Source organism: Pteropus vampyrus, unplaced genomic scaffold, assembly GCF_000151845.1.
Source record: "Pteropus vampyrus isolate Shadow unplaced genomic scaffold, Pvam_2.0 Scaffold14, whole genome shotgun sequence".
Lineage (NCBI taxonomy): Eukaryota > Metazoa > Chordata > Mammalia > Chiroptera > Pteropodidae > Pteropus > Pteropus vampyrus.
In genome coordinates this window covers 9,038,795-9,055,773 of record NW_011888795.1, presented here as the reverse complement: position 1 = coordinate 9,055,773, position 16,979 = coordinate 9,038,795, and the positions used below count along the sequence as shown (strand labels likewise).

Sequence of the window (16,979 nt, the reverse complement as noted above, 5' to 3'; positions counted from 1 at the left end):
ACTTTTACATTTGGATGTTCTAAATTGTGTGGATGCCCAGGGGCATTATGTAAAGTGAATTCTAGTTTGACAATTGTTTTCTTTCAGTATTTTGAATGTGTTATCCCATTCTCTCGTGGCCTACCAAGTTTCTGTTGAGAAATACACCTGTAATCTTATGGGGGGTTCTCTTGTATATAACTTTTCTTTCTTTCTTTTTTTTTGCTGCTCTTAAAACTCTTTCTTTGTCTTTGACTTTTGACAATGTAATTATTATGTGTTTCGGTATAGCCCTATTTGGGTTCAACCTATTTGGTATCTTTTGAGCTTCATGGACCTGGATGTCCATTTCTCTCCCCAAGTTTGGGGAAGTTTTCAACCATTATTGCTTTAAATACATTTTCTGTTTCTCTTCTTTTTCTGGATTTCCCAAAATATTGTTTCTTTTTATGTGTCCTATAATTCCCATAGGCATTCTTTATTCTTTTTTTTCCCCTGCTCCTCTAACTGGGTAATTTCCAATGTCCTGTTCTCCAGGACACCGATTCTTTCTTCTTTGTGGTCAGTTCTACTTTTGAAACTCTTGAATTCTTCAGGTCAATTATTGTATTTTTCAGCTCTAAGATTTCTGTTTTTTGTTTGTTTGTTTTTTGTTAATATTTGCTGTTTCTTTGTCAAACTTCTCTTTTTGTTTGTGCATTGTTTTCTTAATTTTTTTTAGTTGTCTTTCTGTGTTTATTGTAGTTCACTAAACTTCCTTAGGAGGATTAGTTTGAATTCTTTGTCTGACAATTCATGATCTCCATTTCTTTGGGGTCAGTTATTGGAGCTTTTTAAATTTCTTTTGTTAGTGTTTTGTTTACCTGGTTTTTCATGATCCCTATGTTGATATCTGTGCATTTGAGTAATTGGGCTCCTGTTTTAGACCTTACAGATTTGTTTTGACAGAGGCAGTTCTTCACCAATCAGTTTGGGTTTCTGGGTCTGCTGATAATATCTTTGGTGGGTCCTGCTATTATGGTCTGGTCTTGGGTGAGATAAACTGTTCATGTCACTTGGGTTTCTGGGTCTGCTGATAATATCTTTGGTGGGTCCTGCTATTATGGTCTGGTCTTGGGTGAGATAAACTGTTCATGCCACTCGCTGAACAGTTAGATAGGACTGCTGGCTTGGTTTCCTACCCAAGTGAGGCTATAGGATTCGCTCTGCAGTTGCCTGCATTCTCTGGTCAGGCTTGCTAGTTGGTCAGTACTGATTACTGTATTCGGTAGTAATTAGGACTATGAATTAGTTTTCCTGCTCTGGTAAGGGAATGAGGTGAGACCCAGGCCCTGTACAGCTCATTATTTGGGAATCCAAATCAAGTCAGAGTGTGTATTGATGGCCTTGGTCAGATGAGGCCACCAGTTTTGCTCTGCAGATGAGATGCCATGGGCTGTGCTCTGTTCAAGTGCCAATGTATATAGGTCTATACAACTTCCCATGTGCTCTGGTTAGCTTCTCTGGTCAGACAGGCTGAAGGCTGTATTCAGCAATGAGCAGGGTTATGAATTAGTCCCCGCCTGGGCACAGGAGGAGAAGCATCTCTAAAGCCAGTAAAGCTCTGTGTTTACTGTGCTTCTTAAATCAAGCCAACCCATACCCCAAGTTCCCTGACCAAACAGGGCCACTGGTTTTGTTCTGCAAACTTTCAGCTCTTCCAGCCTGCCTCTGGGCTTGAGTTCCCCTGGTCCACACAGCTTCCGTGAGTTGTCTTCAACCCTTCTGGTCAGATAGGCCCTGAAGATAGTCTCCACAGAGGGTGGGGCTGTGATTCACCTCCCTGCTTGGGTATGGGCAGACTGAGTTCTAGGGCCAGCAAAACTCTTCATTTGAGGATTTGAATCAGGCAGATATACACCCCACTGAGTTCCCTGGTCAGAGTACACTTCTGATTTGGTTCTACAGACGAGCAAAGCCATAGGTTGGAATTACTACTTGGGCTCTGCAGGTAAGAATTCCATCTGTCAAGATCCATCAGCCAGTTTTTGCAAGCCCCACCTCCCTTCTCCATTACAGTCAGATTCCCATTGGTTGATTTTTGCAGATTCTCCTGCAATTCCTGTGGTGCAAGATCAGAGTAAAGGCTTTTGCAAGTGACCCACAAGCTCAGGGCGAGAGCTGCTAGTTGTCGCCTTTGGTCTCTCTTTTCCACTGGAGGAACCAGAGACTCAGGGAACACCTCTCTGCATGGTGCTGCATTGGCTTGGGGGAAAGGCAAATGCAGTCAGCATGTAACCACTTCTCTTGCCCTTCTAATGCAGTCTGTCTTGGTCTCCGGAACAGGGGTGTGCTTCAGGCTCACTCCCATGTTCTAAAATTCTCTCTGTGGTGTCTTGTTCTTGAATAGTTGTCGTTCTTGTTATGGAAAAGGGGCAAAGTTAACAACCTGTGTCACCTTCTTGTTGAAATTACTCTCTTCTTTGACATTTGATTCCATTTACTTCTAGGGTTTTCTCTTCTATATTCCCAAGTTTGCAAAGTATCTGTGACATTAAGATTGCTTTAAGGAATATTCAGATTGTGCATAACACAAATATACATTACAAAACATAATTTAGGACTAAGTCAATTTCAGGTAACTTCTTTCACTTCTAGGGTCATCACGTAGATACTCAGTGCTAGCCCCTAGACTCCTTTTTATATTAATATGTTCTGATTGGGTACATTGTTTTTATAGTCAGCCCTCTTATTATACTGTTTCTTATGTGGGTCCAATTATAAATACAATACATATTCTGAAATTAATTTTAACTCTGAAATTAATTTTAATCATTACATTATAGTTACTATTACCTCTGTATCATAATTCATAGAACCCTATACCCAGCAGTAATATTAATTAAAGTAGTGTATATATGTATTCCCATTCATATTTAAGAATTCTTTTATAATGTAAAATCCTTTTCACTATGGCAAGAGCCACACTTCTTTTTCTCTGTAGGGCATACTGACCAATATGTTGGTTTTTTTGGTTAAAATTTGGCTTTATAGTCTCTGTATGAATTCTTTAAAATCGGAAATGACAGGAAATTATTTTTAAAGATGTGTGCTTTTATTCTCATAATATTGTCTCTGTTCCACAATTTCATTTCAATTTAGTAGTGTGTATTATTTTTTAATATTAGACAAAGGATATGTCTCAAGGCTTTTTGTAGGACATTTAATGATTTGTCATTTTGCCTGTACAACAGTAGCCATAATTTAAGTTTATTTTCAGAATAGATCCAAAGTTTACTTGAACTATAATTATAATTTTAAACATTGTTTAAAAATAGGTACAATGTTACTATATGTGAATGATTTCTCAATAAAGCTGTTATAAAAACAAAATAGGTGCTGTATATGGATGATCTTGACCACTTTGAGCATGTATCACTACAAGCAAATATCCAAAGATAAGCCATTATTCAGATTACTTGAATTATATATAAATATGAACTAAAAATATTTCTGTGAAATCTAAAGTGAACCTGATATAGTCTTTTGATAGCCAGGGTATTCGTTAAGTCTCATTGTTCAACATCAGGATTATTGTTTGAGAAACAGAAAGATCTCAGTTATCAAGCATGGTTGAGGAGCTGCATGTTTTGAATACCGTTTTCTTGACAACTGCCTGTTAAAATTTTAAACATCAGAGCTCAGGGGGAAAAGTGCCATTCCCTTTTAATTTTATAACAGATATATTCAGCTATAATTCACATACCATAAAATTCATCTTTTTAAAGTATACAATTCAGTAATTTTTAGTATATTTACAACCCTCACCACAATTAAGCTATGCATTTTTAAAAGAAATCTTTACAAATTGTGATGCTTGTATCAGAAAACAGAGCATTTTGAACATAATTTCATAAAGTTCATTTGAACTTTACTTTTACTTCTGTAAATAAAGAGACCAACCCAAATCAATTTTAGATTTATTAAATGCCACTTATATCTAGTGGGGATTTGTTTATTTGGTTATGGTGATGTGTTTCGTATAGAATGGCAAGTGTTAGGATTGATGCTCTTGCTCGCTCAGACACTCTCTAAATTTGCAATTATCAAAGCTTTATTCTTCGCATTTTTTTTGAATTATAAAATTAATAACACACAAATTTATCCATTTTCTGTATCAATTTGAAGTTATGAATGATAAACTCCAAATAATACTTTGAGTATTCACACAAAGTGAAGTTATGTAGAAAGCAGACCTCTTTGATTGTCTTCTATTATTCAGAATGGATTTTCTGTTATACTGGTTACAGGGAGGCTAAGCTAGAAGTGATAAACAGCAATTTGGATTTTAGCCTTCCCAGTAAACAAAGTCAGCACTCTGGAGTGTAATGCTTAAATATAGAAAGAAACACAAGGCCTAAAAACTTTTTTCATATGTACTTTTCTTTCTCCTTCCTTCCCTAATGCTCTAATAAATATTCTCCCGAAATGATGAAAACATGTCTTAGAATTTTGTTTTATTTATATTTCAAGGAAGAGATGTAGATAGGAGTTGCTGAATTTTATTTTCTTGCTTCTTTATTCTAGCTTCTGACTGGTTAAGAAAGAAACTTGTAGTTTTGCCATTTATCTCACCAGCATTGTTTGCCGCTATGTGTCACAGGAGTGCCTTCTTTGTCAACTTTTATGCTCTGTTGACTGAATTTTTAGCTCTTTAATTCTCCTCCCCAGGGCTTTTTATGCTGAAATAAAATATATAATTATCTTCCCTGGCATGTTGTTTTTAACAACACATTACAGAGTGCAAGGACTAGCAAATACATTTTCTTTAAATTCATTAGAGTTACCTTGTTACTCTATATTTCTTACAGTAAAGCTTCATTAATCTCAGTTTCTTTCACTTGGTTAGTAATTGGTAATCACAAAAATGTGATGGAGTATGGATTAAAATGAAACTAACATGAAATATACTCTGATAAATATGAAGCAAAGGGTAAAAATGATGCAAAAATTACTTACATTTGTGGATATGAGATAAAAATTAATGGATATGGATTCCCTCCCCCGCCAGGATATTGCAAATACTGTTTATTGGAAAGTGGCATATGGTTCAGGTGCAGTTGCAGCCAGTCTGTTTATCATCTGGCCCCTTTCAGGACCTCAAATGAGGCAGGACCCCATTCTTCTCCTTTCAGAATCTTCCTTGCTTTTTTGTGGAACTTGTCATGAAGACTATACCTGTGGATAAACATCTAGCACTTTTCATGGTTAACATGATACTCATATAACGAGATTATACATTTAGTAAAGTAAATAAATAATACTATAGAGAATTAGTACAGTTTTTATATTAAAAAAAGAAATGAATGAATGGGTGAATGATAACAGGCAATACACTACAGAAATGGAATGATGGAAAATATTTAATTTTTCCAGTCATCAGAATTAAAAACAGTGATGTCGTTTAATTTATACTTATTAAATTATCCAGGAAAAAAAAACAAACACAATTATCTGGCGAAATTGATATTATACATTGCGGGTGGCAGTATAAATTGGTACTGATACTTTTTGAAGCTAATTTAGAAACACATTTCAGGTGCTACAAAAAGATTTCATATCTTTTAGGTAGACATAAATTTCTAAAAGTAGAATGACTAAGGAGTTAAGGCCCCTAAATGGGAAAGACTGTATATGTAGATGTTCATTGTGGCATCATTCATAATATTAAAATACTGGAAATAAGTGATATAGCCAACGCTATAGGAATAGTTAAGCAAATTCTGGTGTTTCAGCATATTGAAACATTGTGAATTAGATAAAATGGTCATTTTAAAAGTATATAGTAACTTAGGACAATGCTTACCATATAATGTTACATGAAAACAATTTAGAATTAATAAACTCTGCAGAAGGAATATGAAATACATAAAATATAATTATCGAGTATGGTGGCATTGAGATTAATTAAAAACATTTTTGTTTCTGCGATAAAATTGTTTTGACATATTTTTTGAAATGTTGAACATTTTCTTCTTCTACCATCAATTATTACTGCTTAAATCCTTTGGGAAGCAAATGGTAAGAACTAAATGAAGTAGCAAAATGCCTCTGCAGATCAGCTAAGAATATTTAGGTACCAGAAAAGAGGAAAGGCTAACTTGTGAATAGTCTTTTTAAATTTTTTTCCTACATCGTCATGTGCACCATACTACCTGCTCCCATGTCAGTGTTGTTTTTAAGATGTGTGCCATAATAAATTCAGCACAAGATTTAGGCCAGAAAGAGGAGTTCAGATTCTGACTCTGTCACTTGTTAGCTATGTGACTCTCAGCAAATAATTTAAGTTAATTAACTTTTCTTATCTGTAAAAGAAGTACTGGGAAAATTAATTAAGATAGTGTATATAAAAAGGTTTTCACAATATAAAGCTCTGCGCAAATATTGTTACTATTTTTGATAAACTTGTAAATTGAAATAGGAAAAAGATTATATACTTAGCAGACTGAATTTAATGAATGTTTGGAATGTTCCTAATTTTTTTTTCCTTTCTTTTATAGGGATCTTCTATTTAGCCAGATGTATGATAAATTAAGCGAGAATTCAGTGGCCAAAGGAGTGTTTTTGGAGTGCCTTGAGCCATATATTTTAAGTGATAAACTGGTGGGGATCACACCCCAGGTAATGAAAGACTTGATTGTTCATTTCCAAGATAAAAAGTTAATGGAAAACGTGGAAGCCCTCATTGTACATATGGATATCACCAGCTTAGATATTCAACAGGTGAGTTTATAGACTAACTTCTGGAATAAACATCAATCCTTTGTTGATTATATTTACTTGACTGATCAGGCCTCAATCTGCCATCTGCCTCAGTAAGTAAGCCCCAATTACTTATTGAGCACTTTGGGTAAGATTTCTTATATACTTGTATTTGTCAATATATTTCTTAGGACTGTTTTTTAATGAAAGCTAGATTATGAACTCCTGCAAGCCAGCAGTTTTCTGTTTCTTTGACATTCCCTAGAACTCTTATCATAGAGTTTATATTTGGTAGTTGCTCAGTAAATGCTTATTGACTGTTCCTTCTTCATCTGTTTGTTCACTACTACAGTTTTCATCCTGAAAGTGAATTCAACTATGAGTACTTTCATATAAGTAATAAAATATTTTTACTTTTAAGAGTATGATGTCTTTAAAAAAAAAAAACTAGTTTCTAAGTCCAGAGTTGATAATTTTCATACATTGAGTTTTGAAATAGTATAAGAATATTGTAGGGTGTCTCAGTGTCATCAGCCAGCCCATTGTTAGATAATATACTTTCAGTACATCTGAGGTCTCCACAATAAGTTTTCAGTCCTTAAGAGGAGCAGTATGTAGTCTGGCCTAAGGTATTTCACAGTTTAACTCTTTAGTTCCACATTAGTCCTAATAATGAGCATGTTACTCCCGCAAAGGCACAAAGGCACTAAGCTCTATTGGGCTAAAATATGAGTAACTTAAAAAGATCTTAGATAGAATAACAAAAAAAATTTTTTTTTAATGTGCAAAATTACATAAAAATGAAGGGTTTGGAAAAATGGTTATTCTTTCTGGAAGCTCTTTATAAATAGCTGTGAATTTGTAAAGTAAAGCCAGATTCCCTTTTCTACATGCCTTCCTATTATAGGAGTAATTTGGTATAATCTTCACAGTCCAATAATAAGTCTGATGATTTGAGAACTTGTTATCAATATAGCTTTATTTACCTATCAACCAGTATAGGAGAAATTTCTAATTTCTTCTTTTTCCAACATTTCTAGCTTTTCCTCAATACTATGTAAATATTTTTCAGTCTTTTTCATGTTAAAACAGTTTTTTAAAAATCTCAGTCTCCCTTCCCTCCATATCAGTCCTGTTCCTCTTGTTCCCCTAGGTTCCTGCCCCATTTCACTCTTCCCAGTTATACAGCCAGATTTCTTGAAAGCATCTTGCGTAGGTTGCTATTTGTGTTTTTGTTTACATCCTAATAACTCTTCAAGTTTGCTTTCACCACAGTCAGCAATGACCTCCATGTCTACTATATCAATTGATATTTTTCAAATTTTATTCTTTCACAGCATTTGTTCATTAATTCAAAGAGCATTTATTGAGTGTCAGGCTCTGCGGATGCTTCAGTGACCCTCGTGGACAAGGTTTATCCTCTCATATGGCTTAGAGCTTAGCAAAAAAGTTTGACAATAAATATAAACAAGTAAATAAATAAGAAATATCTGAAAACAACCGTTATGTTAAAAATCAAACAGGCAAGCAGATAGGGAGAGAATTGAGGGTCTACTTTAGACTGGCTGATTATAAAAGCCTTTTCTAAGAAAGTAACCCTGAGTCTGGAATATGAATGACAGGAAGGAATCAGTAATGCAAAGATCTTGGAGGAGAAGATTATTGTAGGTAAAAGTAACAATGCCAAAAAAATCATACGTACCTATACATAGGTGCACACACACACATACCTTGTAACAGATAAAAAGCAAATAAATTTGAAATGTAGTTGAGAGTGAGAGGTAGAGCTTTCAGAGCAAGGTACGGATTTTTCCATGTTGTTCTAAAATCACTAAAAAGTTTTAAGCAACATCACTCTGGTTTACTTTAGGGACAGCAGAATGAAGGGTGGGGGTCAAGGGGTGGGATACTAGTTAGGAGCTGGTCCAGGGAGTGGTCCTGGCTAGAGATGGTAACAGGGAGATGGAGAGACATGGCCAGATTTTGGAAATGTTTTAGAGGTAGAACTGATTTGCTGATGAATTGGATGCAAGGGAGTGGAAAGAATATAAGGATGATGCCTAGTTTTTTGGCTCAAGAAACAAGGTAGTGATTCCTTTAAGAAGTTTGGAAGACTGGGGTGGGTTAAGTTTAGGAGACAAAATCAAATTCTATTTTGCCATTTTATTTTGAGATAGCTACTAGACATTCAGATGACGATAGCAAGTAAGTGGTTGGATATATGATTCAGAGAGTAGATTAGGGCCGAAGCTGTAAATGTGTTAGTCATCAGCAAAAAGATGTATGATCATGGCACTGGCTGAGAGGGTGGGTAGTGAGAGAAGAGAAGAGGTCCAAGAACATGCCTTTCTCTAGAAAAACTACCCCAATGACACTTCACTTTAGTTTTTTCTCTTACCTCTATCATTCTCCTTCGTCGACCTGTACTCCTCTACTCTAGCCCTCTCTTTAGCACTCTATAGTATAAATAAGTCTCATAGGAACAGAATACGAAGTACTCTATATTTAAGTCATCTCTATTATTCTTCCTAAATATTTTCTCACTTTGATTTCTCTCCATTCTTAAACATTTCAAGTTCCTTTCCACATTGGGACCACCCTCTTTACTGCTTCTGACTGCAGAGTCCCTAGTTTCTACCTATGCTTTTGACTCACATACATGCATTCTTTAGGTCCTAGCTTAAATATTGCTTCCTCAAGAATGATACTTGAATATCCCAGACCAAGTCATGTTCCTTCATAATACTTATCACAATCGTAAATGAATTATTTGTGTAATTGAGTGTCTTCCCCAAGTCTTAACTCACATACCATTTTGTGGCCCTCCCTTCTTTTAGTTAGTAGTGTCCAAGATGAATAGAAGTTCTGTAAGGGTAGATACTAGGTCTGGGTTTGTTTTATTTATCACTTTAGCTCCAGTGTTTAGGAGAGGACCCAAATCTAGTGTTTACTAAATATTTATAAACTATTGACCGAAGGTAAAATGTATATAGAAAAGGGAAGAATAGAGACAAAATAAAAATAGATGAAGGTTGTTTAAAGTAACTATTATATTGTTCAGAGCAGTAGTGAACCTCCAACAGTTCCTACCATGGCCTATCTTTGAGTACTTCAATTTTTTTCAGAGAATGAATAAGAAAAATTAGGGAGGAGAATTCAGGATCTTCATTCTTAAAAGTTTAAGGAAAATAATTGGATAGACTTATTGAATTGTATGGACGAAGCAACTTTTCCTTTTTATAGGTAGTTCTCATGTGCTGGGAAAATCATCTGTATGATGCTATGATCTATGTCTACAACAGAGGCATGAATGAGTTTATTAGTCCAATGGAGGTAAGATACTTTCTAAATTTGGTACATATTTAATATTGTTTATTAGTGTTTTTTCCCTGTTCTCTATTTGCTTTGAATAGTTTCTGTTCTCATCCAATAATTTTTTAATGATTTATTAGACTTTCACCCATTTGGGAATTTATAAAGTAGCCTTTAATTTCATATTTTCTGCCATTACTTTCTTTTTTTTTTTTAATCTTCATAAGTAGATATTTAAATCTCAGGGTACAATAGATAAAATTAATGCATGACTGTTAGACTTTATGTTTTTTCCTAAGAATTTTTAATATTATAATAGCTTTTCTAAAAGGTATAAAAAATTAACTATATATAGTTATTGTATGTAGAAAATGTGCTATTGAGTAATACTGTTTGTAGATATATTCTGCTGCGGGGAGGTCCTGAAAATATTGGAAATCTGCTGATTTGTTGCTTTTCCAAGCTCAGAATTTTATAGCATTCATTATATTAGAATTATTTCTTCTTACACTAGAAGAGAACATCTAAAAAGCATTTGGGTATTTAAAAACCCTGTATCCGTCTTGTTACTTGCTTTATATCTGAAGACAGAGTTGAGAATAATGGATTTTGGAAAGATGTGGTGCCCTGCCAGCCCATTGCCTTATTACAGTGACTAAATACTTGGCTCAAAAGAGTCAGGCATCTGCTGAAGGCATCCAGTCAACTTTTTTGCATATTAAATGGTCATCCAAAACTATCTCCAGTATTATTGAGTCAGCATGATAGTTCAGTCTTCTTTAAACACATTTAGGTTGGTGAGTATCCCTCTCAATTCGGAACTCCTTTATATTTGGTTGTACCTCTCTTCTCTTGGTCAGTTTCCAAAATAAGAGCCACAGCCCTATTCCCCTGCTTTTGACCCTGATTGTATGTCAACTAAATATTTTTTACACTTGAACACCTCTCAGCTGCTTCCTCTGACCCAGGTCCAGTACTTCCCTGAGAAAGAGCTGTCAGCTGCCTCCTCAGTGAGGTCCAAGGCCTCTCTGCATGCAGAACTACTAAACCACAATTAGGAAGAATTAATGCAATTTCTACTTTCTCTCGAAATAATTCCTAAAAAACAGATTCTAATCTGATGTGTTTTAAGTTGATAAAAATGATTGCTGGGTTTGTGTTATTGTTGCTTTTGAAGTTTTTGTTTTGTGTGGATTTTTTATTCTTCAAAATCTGGTTTGTATTTATACCTGTACATCTCAGATGGAACATCCAGGTTGCCTTGTTTTCTGTTAAGAGTGGTTTTCAAGTTCAGTGGTTTTCAGCAGGAGCTTGGTATTTGTTATTAAATAGTCATTTGGAGATTTTAGCAGTGGGAGGTTAGATGCATTCTGTGTTTCCTCTTTTATAATTCTCTTCCTTTAAGGAACTCTCTTTTCAATGTTTAAAGTTTAGTTAGTTTAGTACTTAAAGAGGTCTAAATTAAGAGAATATGTCCTGTCTTTTGAAATTTTCTAGGTTTTCTAGAGTGAAATTTTCCTCACATTTGAGATGACTACTATAGTTTCTGAGATCTTTCTTTAGTTCAGTTTTGGCTGCTTCAGAAGTAAACGTAGTGCCTTGTATTGGGAGGAAAAACTTCCTCTTACCAACTTAGGTCTCAGTGGTTGGGGGAGGCCTGCAAATTAACTGACAACAGACAGATTAACAGGAGAAAGGGCAAGGTGTATTCACATGTGTACTGGGAGTACTCAGTAATAAGTAACTCATTAGGCAGAAGTAAAGATTTATATACTAGTTTAAGAAAACATTGGGTGGGTGGGAAAGGATTTAGGGCTTCCATGGGAAAGTTTGGCTGGTTTTATTGGGCTTTTTGATGCTAATGGACAGCCGCATTTGCACTTTTCAGTGCTAAGGGTTCCTCTTCTCCTAAACTGGAAACTTACTTCTAGGAAGCCCAGTGTAGTTTTTTGTTATCGTATTTTCAGAGGCTCTGCTTAAATTTAGACTGTTTTCTTTTTCCGTGGCTGCTGATTATTCAGATGTTTTCAGTTTAAAGTAATTCTCATCATTATTTTGGTGGGCTATTAATCCATTTACTTGCTTATGATGTTTTAAAGAATAAAAGACTTTAAGAAACCTAAGGATATTTTATATCAGAAATTATAACCTAAGCAAAGACCTTCATCTAACTGGTATTTATTAAATGGTTTCTTTTTGTGAGGAATATAACAACAAATGCTTATTTACCAGTGATCCTTCGGAAACAGTTCATGTTCACATGAAAGGTTTTTAATCTCAGTAACATTTGACTGTCTAATTCCATCAGAGAAAGGTGATTACTAGCATACGATCCTTGATTATCTTTTTAAAGATATTCTTTTTAAAAAATAATGGTATTGTTTTTCTATTTCATTTTCATACAGAAACTTTTCAAAGTCATTGCTCCTCCTCTGAATGCAGGAAAAACACTAACAGGTATTTTCTAAACTTTAATTTTTTAATTTTTTTGGTATTTTAATATATTATTTAAACATCATAAAATTCACCATTTTTACATGTAGAGCGTGAATTTTGGTAATTGTATGAAATTATGTAACCACCGCCATAATCAAACTACAGAAGAAATAGTTCCTTCACACTAAAAAGTTTCCTACTGTCCCTTTGCCCACGGTCCCACCTTCAGTCAGTCAGTGATTTACTTCGTCTCACATTTCATGTAAATGGAATAATACAGTATGTAATTTTTGGTTTTTTATTTCTTTCATTTAGCATAATGTTTTTGAGATTCATCCATGTTGTTGCATGTATTAATATTTCATTCCCTTTGCTGAATGGTATTTCAAGAATTGGATCTACTGTCATTTGTTTACTTACCAGTTGATGGACATTTGAGTTGCTTCTAGTTTGGATCTTTAATAAGTAATGCTGCTACAACATTTATAAACAAGCTCTGTTTTGTTTTTAATTAAACTTTTTATTGTGAGGAAATTAAAGATTCATATGCAGTTGTAAGAAATGACACAAGAGATCCTATATACTCTTTATCCAGTTTCCCCCAATGATAACATCCTACAAAACTTAAGCACAATATCACAACCAGATATTCACATAGATAAAGTCAAAATACAGAACAGTTTCATTACCACAGGTATCCCTTATACTGCCCTATCCCCTATCGCTGGTCCCTAGCTATGAATAAGTTTTTGTGTGGGCATATATGTTCATTTTTCTTGGGCAGCCATCTAGGATTGGAATGGGTAGATTTTATGGTAAATATGTTTTACTTTACTGTATGATTTTTCAAAATATCTGTACCATTTTGCATTCCCATCAGCATATATGAGAGTTTCAGTTGTTTCATATCCTGGCAAGCACTTGGTATGGTCAGTTTTTTAAAATCTCTTAAAAATTTTAGCTGTTCTACCAGCTGTATGGTATCTCATTGTGATTTCAATTTTTATTTCCCTGATGGTTACTGATGTTGAGCATCTTTTCATGTCCTGTTGCCCATTCAGATATCTTCTTTCGTGAATTATCTTTAAATCTTTAGCACTTTTCTGAGGGTGTGGAGGAGGCATTATTTGACTTCATATTGTTGAGTTATAAGGGTACAAGTGAGTGAACTCCCCAGCAGAACCTATAAGAGTTCTTTGTGTAGTCTGGATACAAGCCCCTTTTCAATGTGTGTCTTGCAAAAAACTTTCTCTTCTAATCTGTAGCTTACCTTTTTGTTTTCTTAACCATATTTTTCGAAGAACAAAAGTTTTTAATCTTCACGAAGTGCATTTTATTCATTTTTTCTTTTGTAGTTTAGTCTTTTAGTATTATGTTTAAGAAATCTTTACACAGTTCAGTGTTGTAAATTATTCTTCTAGAAATTTAATGGGTTTAGCACTTGTATTTAAGTCTATAATCCACTTTGAGTTAATTTTCATGTATGATGCAACATCAGGTTGAAGGATTTTTTTTCCCATAGAGCTATCAGTTGTTCCCTTACCACTTTTCAAAAAGATTGTCTCGTTTCCATGTAATTACCTTGATACTTTTTTTGTCAAAAAAATTTTGACAGAAGTTGATTTTTCTCAAAAATCAATTGACCATATAAGTGTAGTTCTATTTCCATGCTATTTCATTGATCTATATGTCTATGTGATGCCGATAATATACTGCCTTAATTATTGTAGCTTAATAGTGAGTCTTGAAATCAGGTACCTTTATTTTCAAAATTGTTTTAACTAGTCTAGGTTCTTTGCCTTTCCAGTGAACTTTAAAATCGCTCATCAGTTCTTTTAAAAAGTTTATTAGAATTTTGTTTGGGATTGCATTGACTCTGTAGATTAATTTGGGAGCATTGCTATCTCAACATCACTGAGTCTTCTAATTATGAATATATGTTTCTCCATTTGTTTTGGTCTTTTAAAATCAGTTTGCTTTCTCAAACTACAGAAAGGCAGCTGGGATTTTTGATAAGGACTGCTTTGAATCTATAGATCAATTTGGGGAATATTGCTATCAACATTATTAAGTCTTCCAATTCATAAACACAGGATACCTTTTCATTTTTTTTAGGTCTAGTTTAATTTCTTTCAATGTTGTTTTGCAGTTTTCAGTGTACAAGTCATATACTGTTGTTAAATCTATTTCTAAGTATCATTTATTTCGATACACTCATAAATGGAATTGGTTTTTAAATTTCATTTCAGAATATTCATTGTTAATGTCTAAAAATTGATTTTTATTTATTGGTCTTGAGTCCTGAATTTTTATTGAATTCATTTATTCTAATTTTTAAAATGGATTTTTTATAATTTTCTACATATATAAGATCGTATCATCTATAAATAGGATAGTTTTACTTCTTCCTTTCTATTCCTTTTATTTTTTTTCTTCCCTAATTGCCCTCAGCGTTGAACAGAAAAAGCAAGAGTGGATATCCTTATCTTTTTCTTGATATAAGGGAGAAGCATTCAGCCTTCACCTATAATGTGATGTTAACTGTGGGGTCTTTTTGCAGATGACCTTACCAGTTTGAGAAAGTTTTCTTCTTTTCCTAGTCAGCTAAGTGTTTTTAGCATTAAAGAGTTGGATTTTATCAAATGCTTTTTTTTTCTGCATCTATGAAAATCTTGTGGGTTTGACTTTTTTTTTGATATGGTCTATTGAGATTGAGTTTTGTATGTTAAGCCAATCTTGCATTCTTGAGATAATCCCACTAGGTCATGGTATATAATTTTTTTTTACATGATGCTGTACTGAGTTTGCTAGTATTTTTTTTTTCCTGAAGATGTTTATGCCTGTATTCATAAAGGATATTATTCTGTATATTTTCTTTTCATATTTTTTTCTGGTCTTGTTATCAAGTATACTTGATATCTTGGTATACTTACTTCCTAGGATGAGTTGGAAAGAGTTCTCTCTTCTGTTTTTTTGGAAGAGTTCATGAAGGATTGATGTTAATTTCATTGTTTGGTAGAATTCATTAATGAAGCCATTTGGGCCAGGGATATTCTTTGTTGGAAGTTTTAAAATTATAGTTCAGTCTCTGCTTGTTAAATGTATTCAGATTATCTATTACTTCTTGAGGCAGTTTGATAGTTTGTACTTCTAGGAATTTGTCTATTTCATCTGCATTATCTAATTTGTTGATATATAATGCTTATGGTATTCGCTTGTATTTTAGTTTTGTAATGTCAGTAGTGATATCTCTTATCATTGATTCTTGTAACTTGAGTCTTCTCTCCTTTTCCTGGTCTGTCTAGCTAAAGGTTTGTCAATTTTGTTGGTCTTTTCAAAGAACCAATTTTGATTTTGACATCCTTTATTTTTCTTTCCTTTTTCATTTATTTCAGCTTGGTTTTTATTATTTAGTTTGCTTTGGGTTTAATTTGCTCTTTTTTGTAGTTTCTTGAGGTGGAAGTTTAGGTTCTTGATTTGAAATCTTTTAAGATAGATGTTTATGGTTACAAATATCCCTCAAAGCAATGCTTTAGCTGTATCCCATAAGTTTTGGCATATTGTGTCTTCATTTCATTCATTTCAAAGCATTTTCTAATTTCTGTTGTGTAGTTGGTTCGTTAGAAGTATATCGTTTAATTTCCACATATTTGTGAATTTCTCACAGTTCTTTCTGATACTTATTTCTAATTTCATTCCATTGTAGTCAGAGAACGTTGTAAAATTTCTATATGTTAAATTTATTGAGACTTGTTTTATAGCCTAACATATGACCTATTCTGGAGAATGTTTCATGTACCCTTGAAAATAATATGTACCCTTGAAAATAATATGTTGAGTAGAGTGTTCTATAGATGTTTGTTAGATCTAGTTGGCTTATAGTTTTGTTTAAGACTTTTAGTTCCTGTTCATCTTTTTCTGATTGTTCTATATGTTATTGAAAGTGGAGTATTGAATTATCTATTTCTTACTTTAAGTATATAAGTTTTTGCCTCATTTTATTTTGGAATTTTAATGCTCCTGCAGGCAGTTTACAATTCTGCCTTAGCCTTCACTTACTGCTTGTGCAGAGCCTCAAAGTCTGCCATAGGTTATAGATTAGGGCATTTTTAGGTTTTTCCTGGGCATGTGCACAGCCCTGTACATATATATATCCTTGTAGAGTTCCAGAAATATGTTGGAGCTTTTGAAAGCCTGGAGACCTCCCATCCTCCAGTTTTTCCTTTTAAGTTTTTGGTGAGTCTTTTATTAGTCCCTTCGGTAGCACCGTCTCTGGTACTTGTAAAGTTAAATAACTGACCTGGTTGTTTCTGGCAAATCCCTGAGGATAGTGCTGTTTGCGAAGAATAAACTCTTGAGTCAGGACAGAAAAAAGACAAACCCTGAAAATGGGACTTTTGGGGAGCTTCAAATCCATTCTGCCTCCCAGTGGCCAATAGGTTGCTGGTTTTCACAGCTACTGTAGTTTTAAGACTGTTGGTTTTAAAAAACTACTGTGTAGCTGGGGAAAG

The 16,979-nt window shown here is 34.0% G+C and overlaps 1 protein-coding gene across 1 annotated transcript in view; it reads left to right on the top strand.

Annotated features, from left to right (window-relative positions):
- VPS8 (VPS8, CORVET complex subunit) overlaps positions 1–16,979 on the top strand; it is a 255,708-nt gene that overhangs the window by 93,632 nt on the left and 145,097 nt on the right. Inside the window, exons 22-24 of the mRNA XM_011383477.2 lie at positions 6,519–6,741; positions 9,964–10,053; positions 12,438–12,489. Coding sequence (XP_011381779.1) covers positions 6,519–6,741; positions 9,964–10,053; positions 12,438–12,489 — 365 coding nt within the window. The remainder of the gene's footprint in view (positions 1–6,518; positions 6,742–9,963; positions 10,054–12,437; positions 12,490–16,979) is intronic.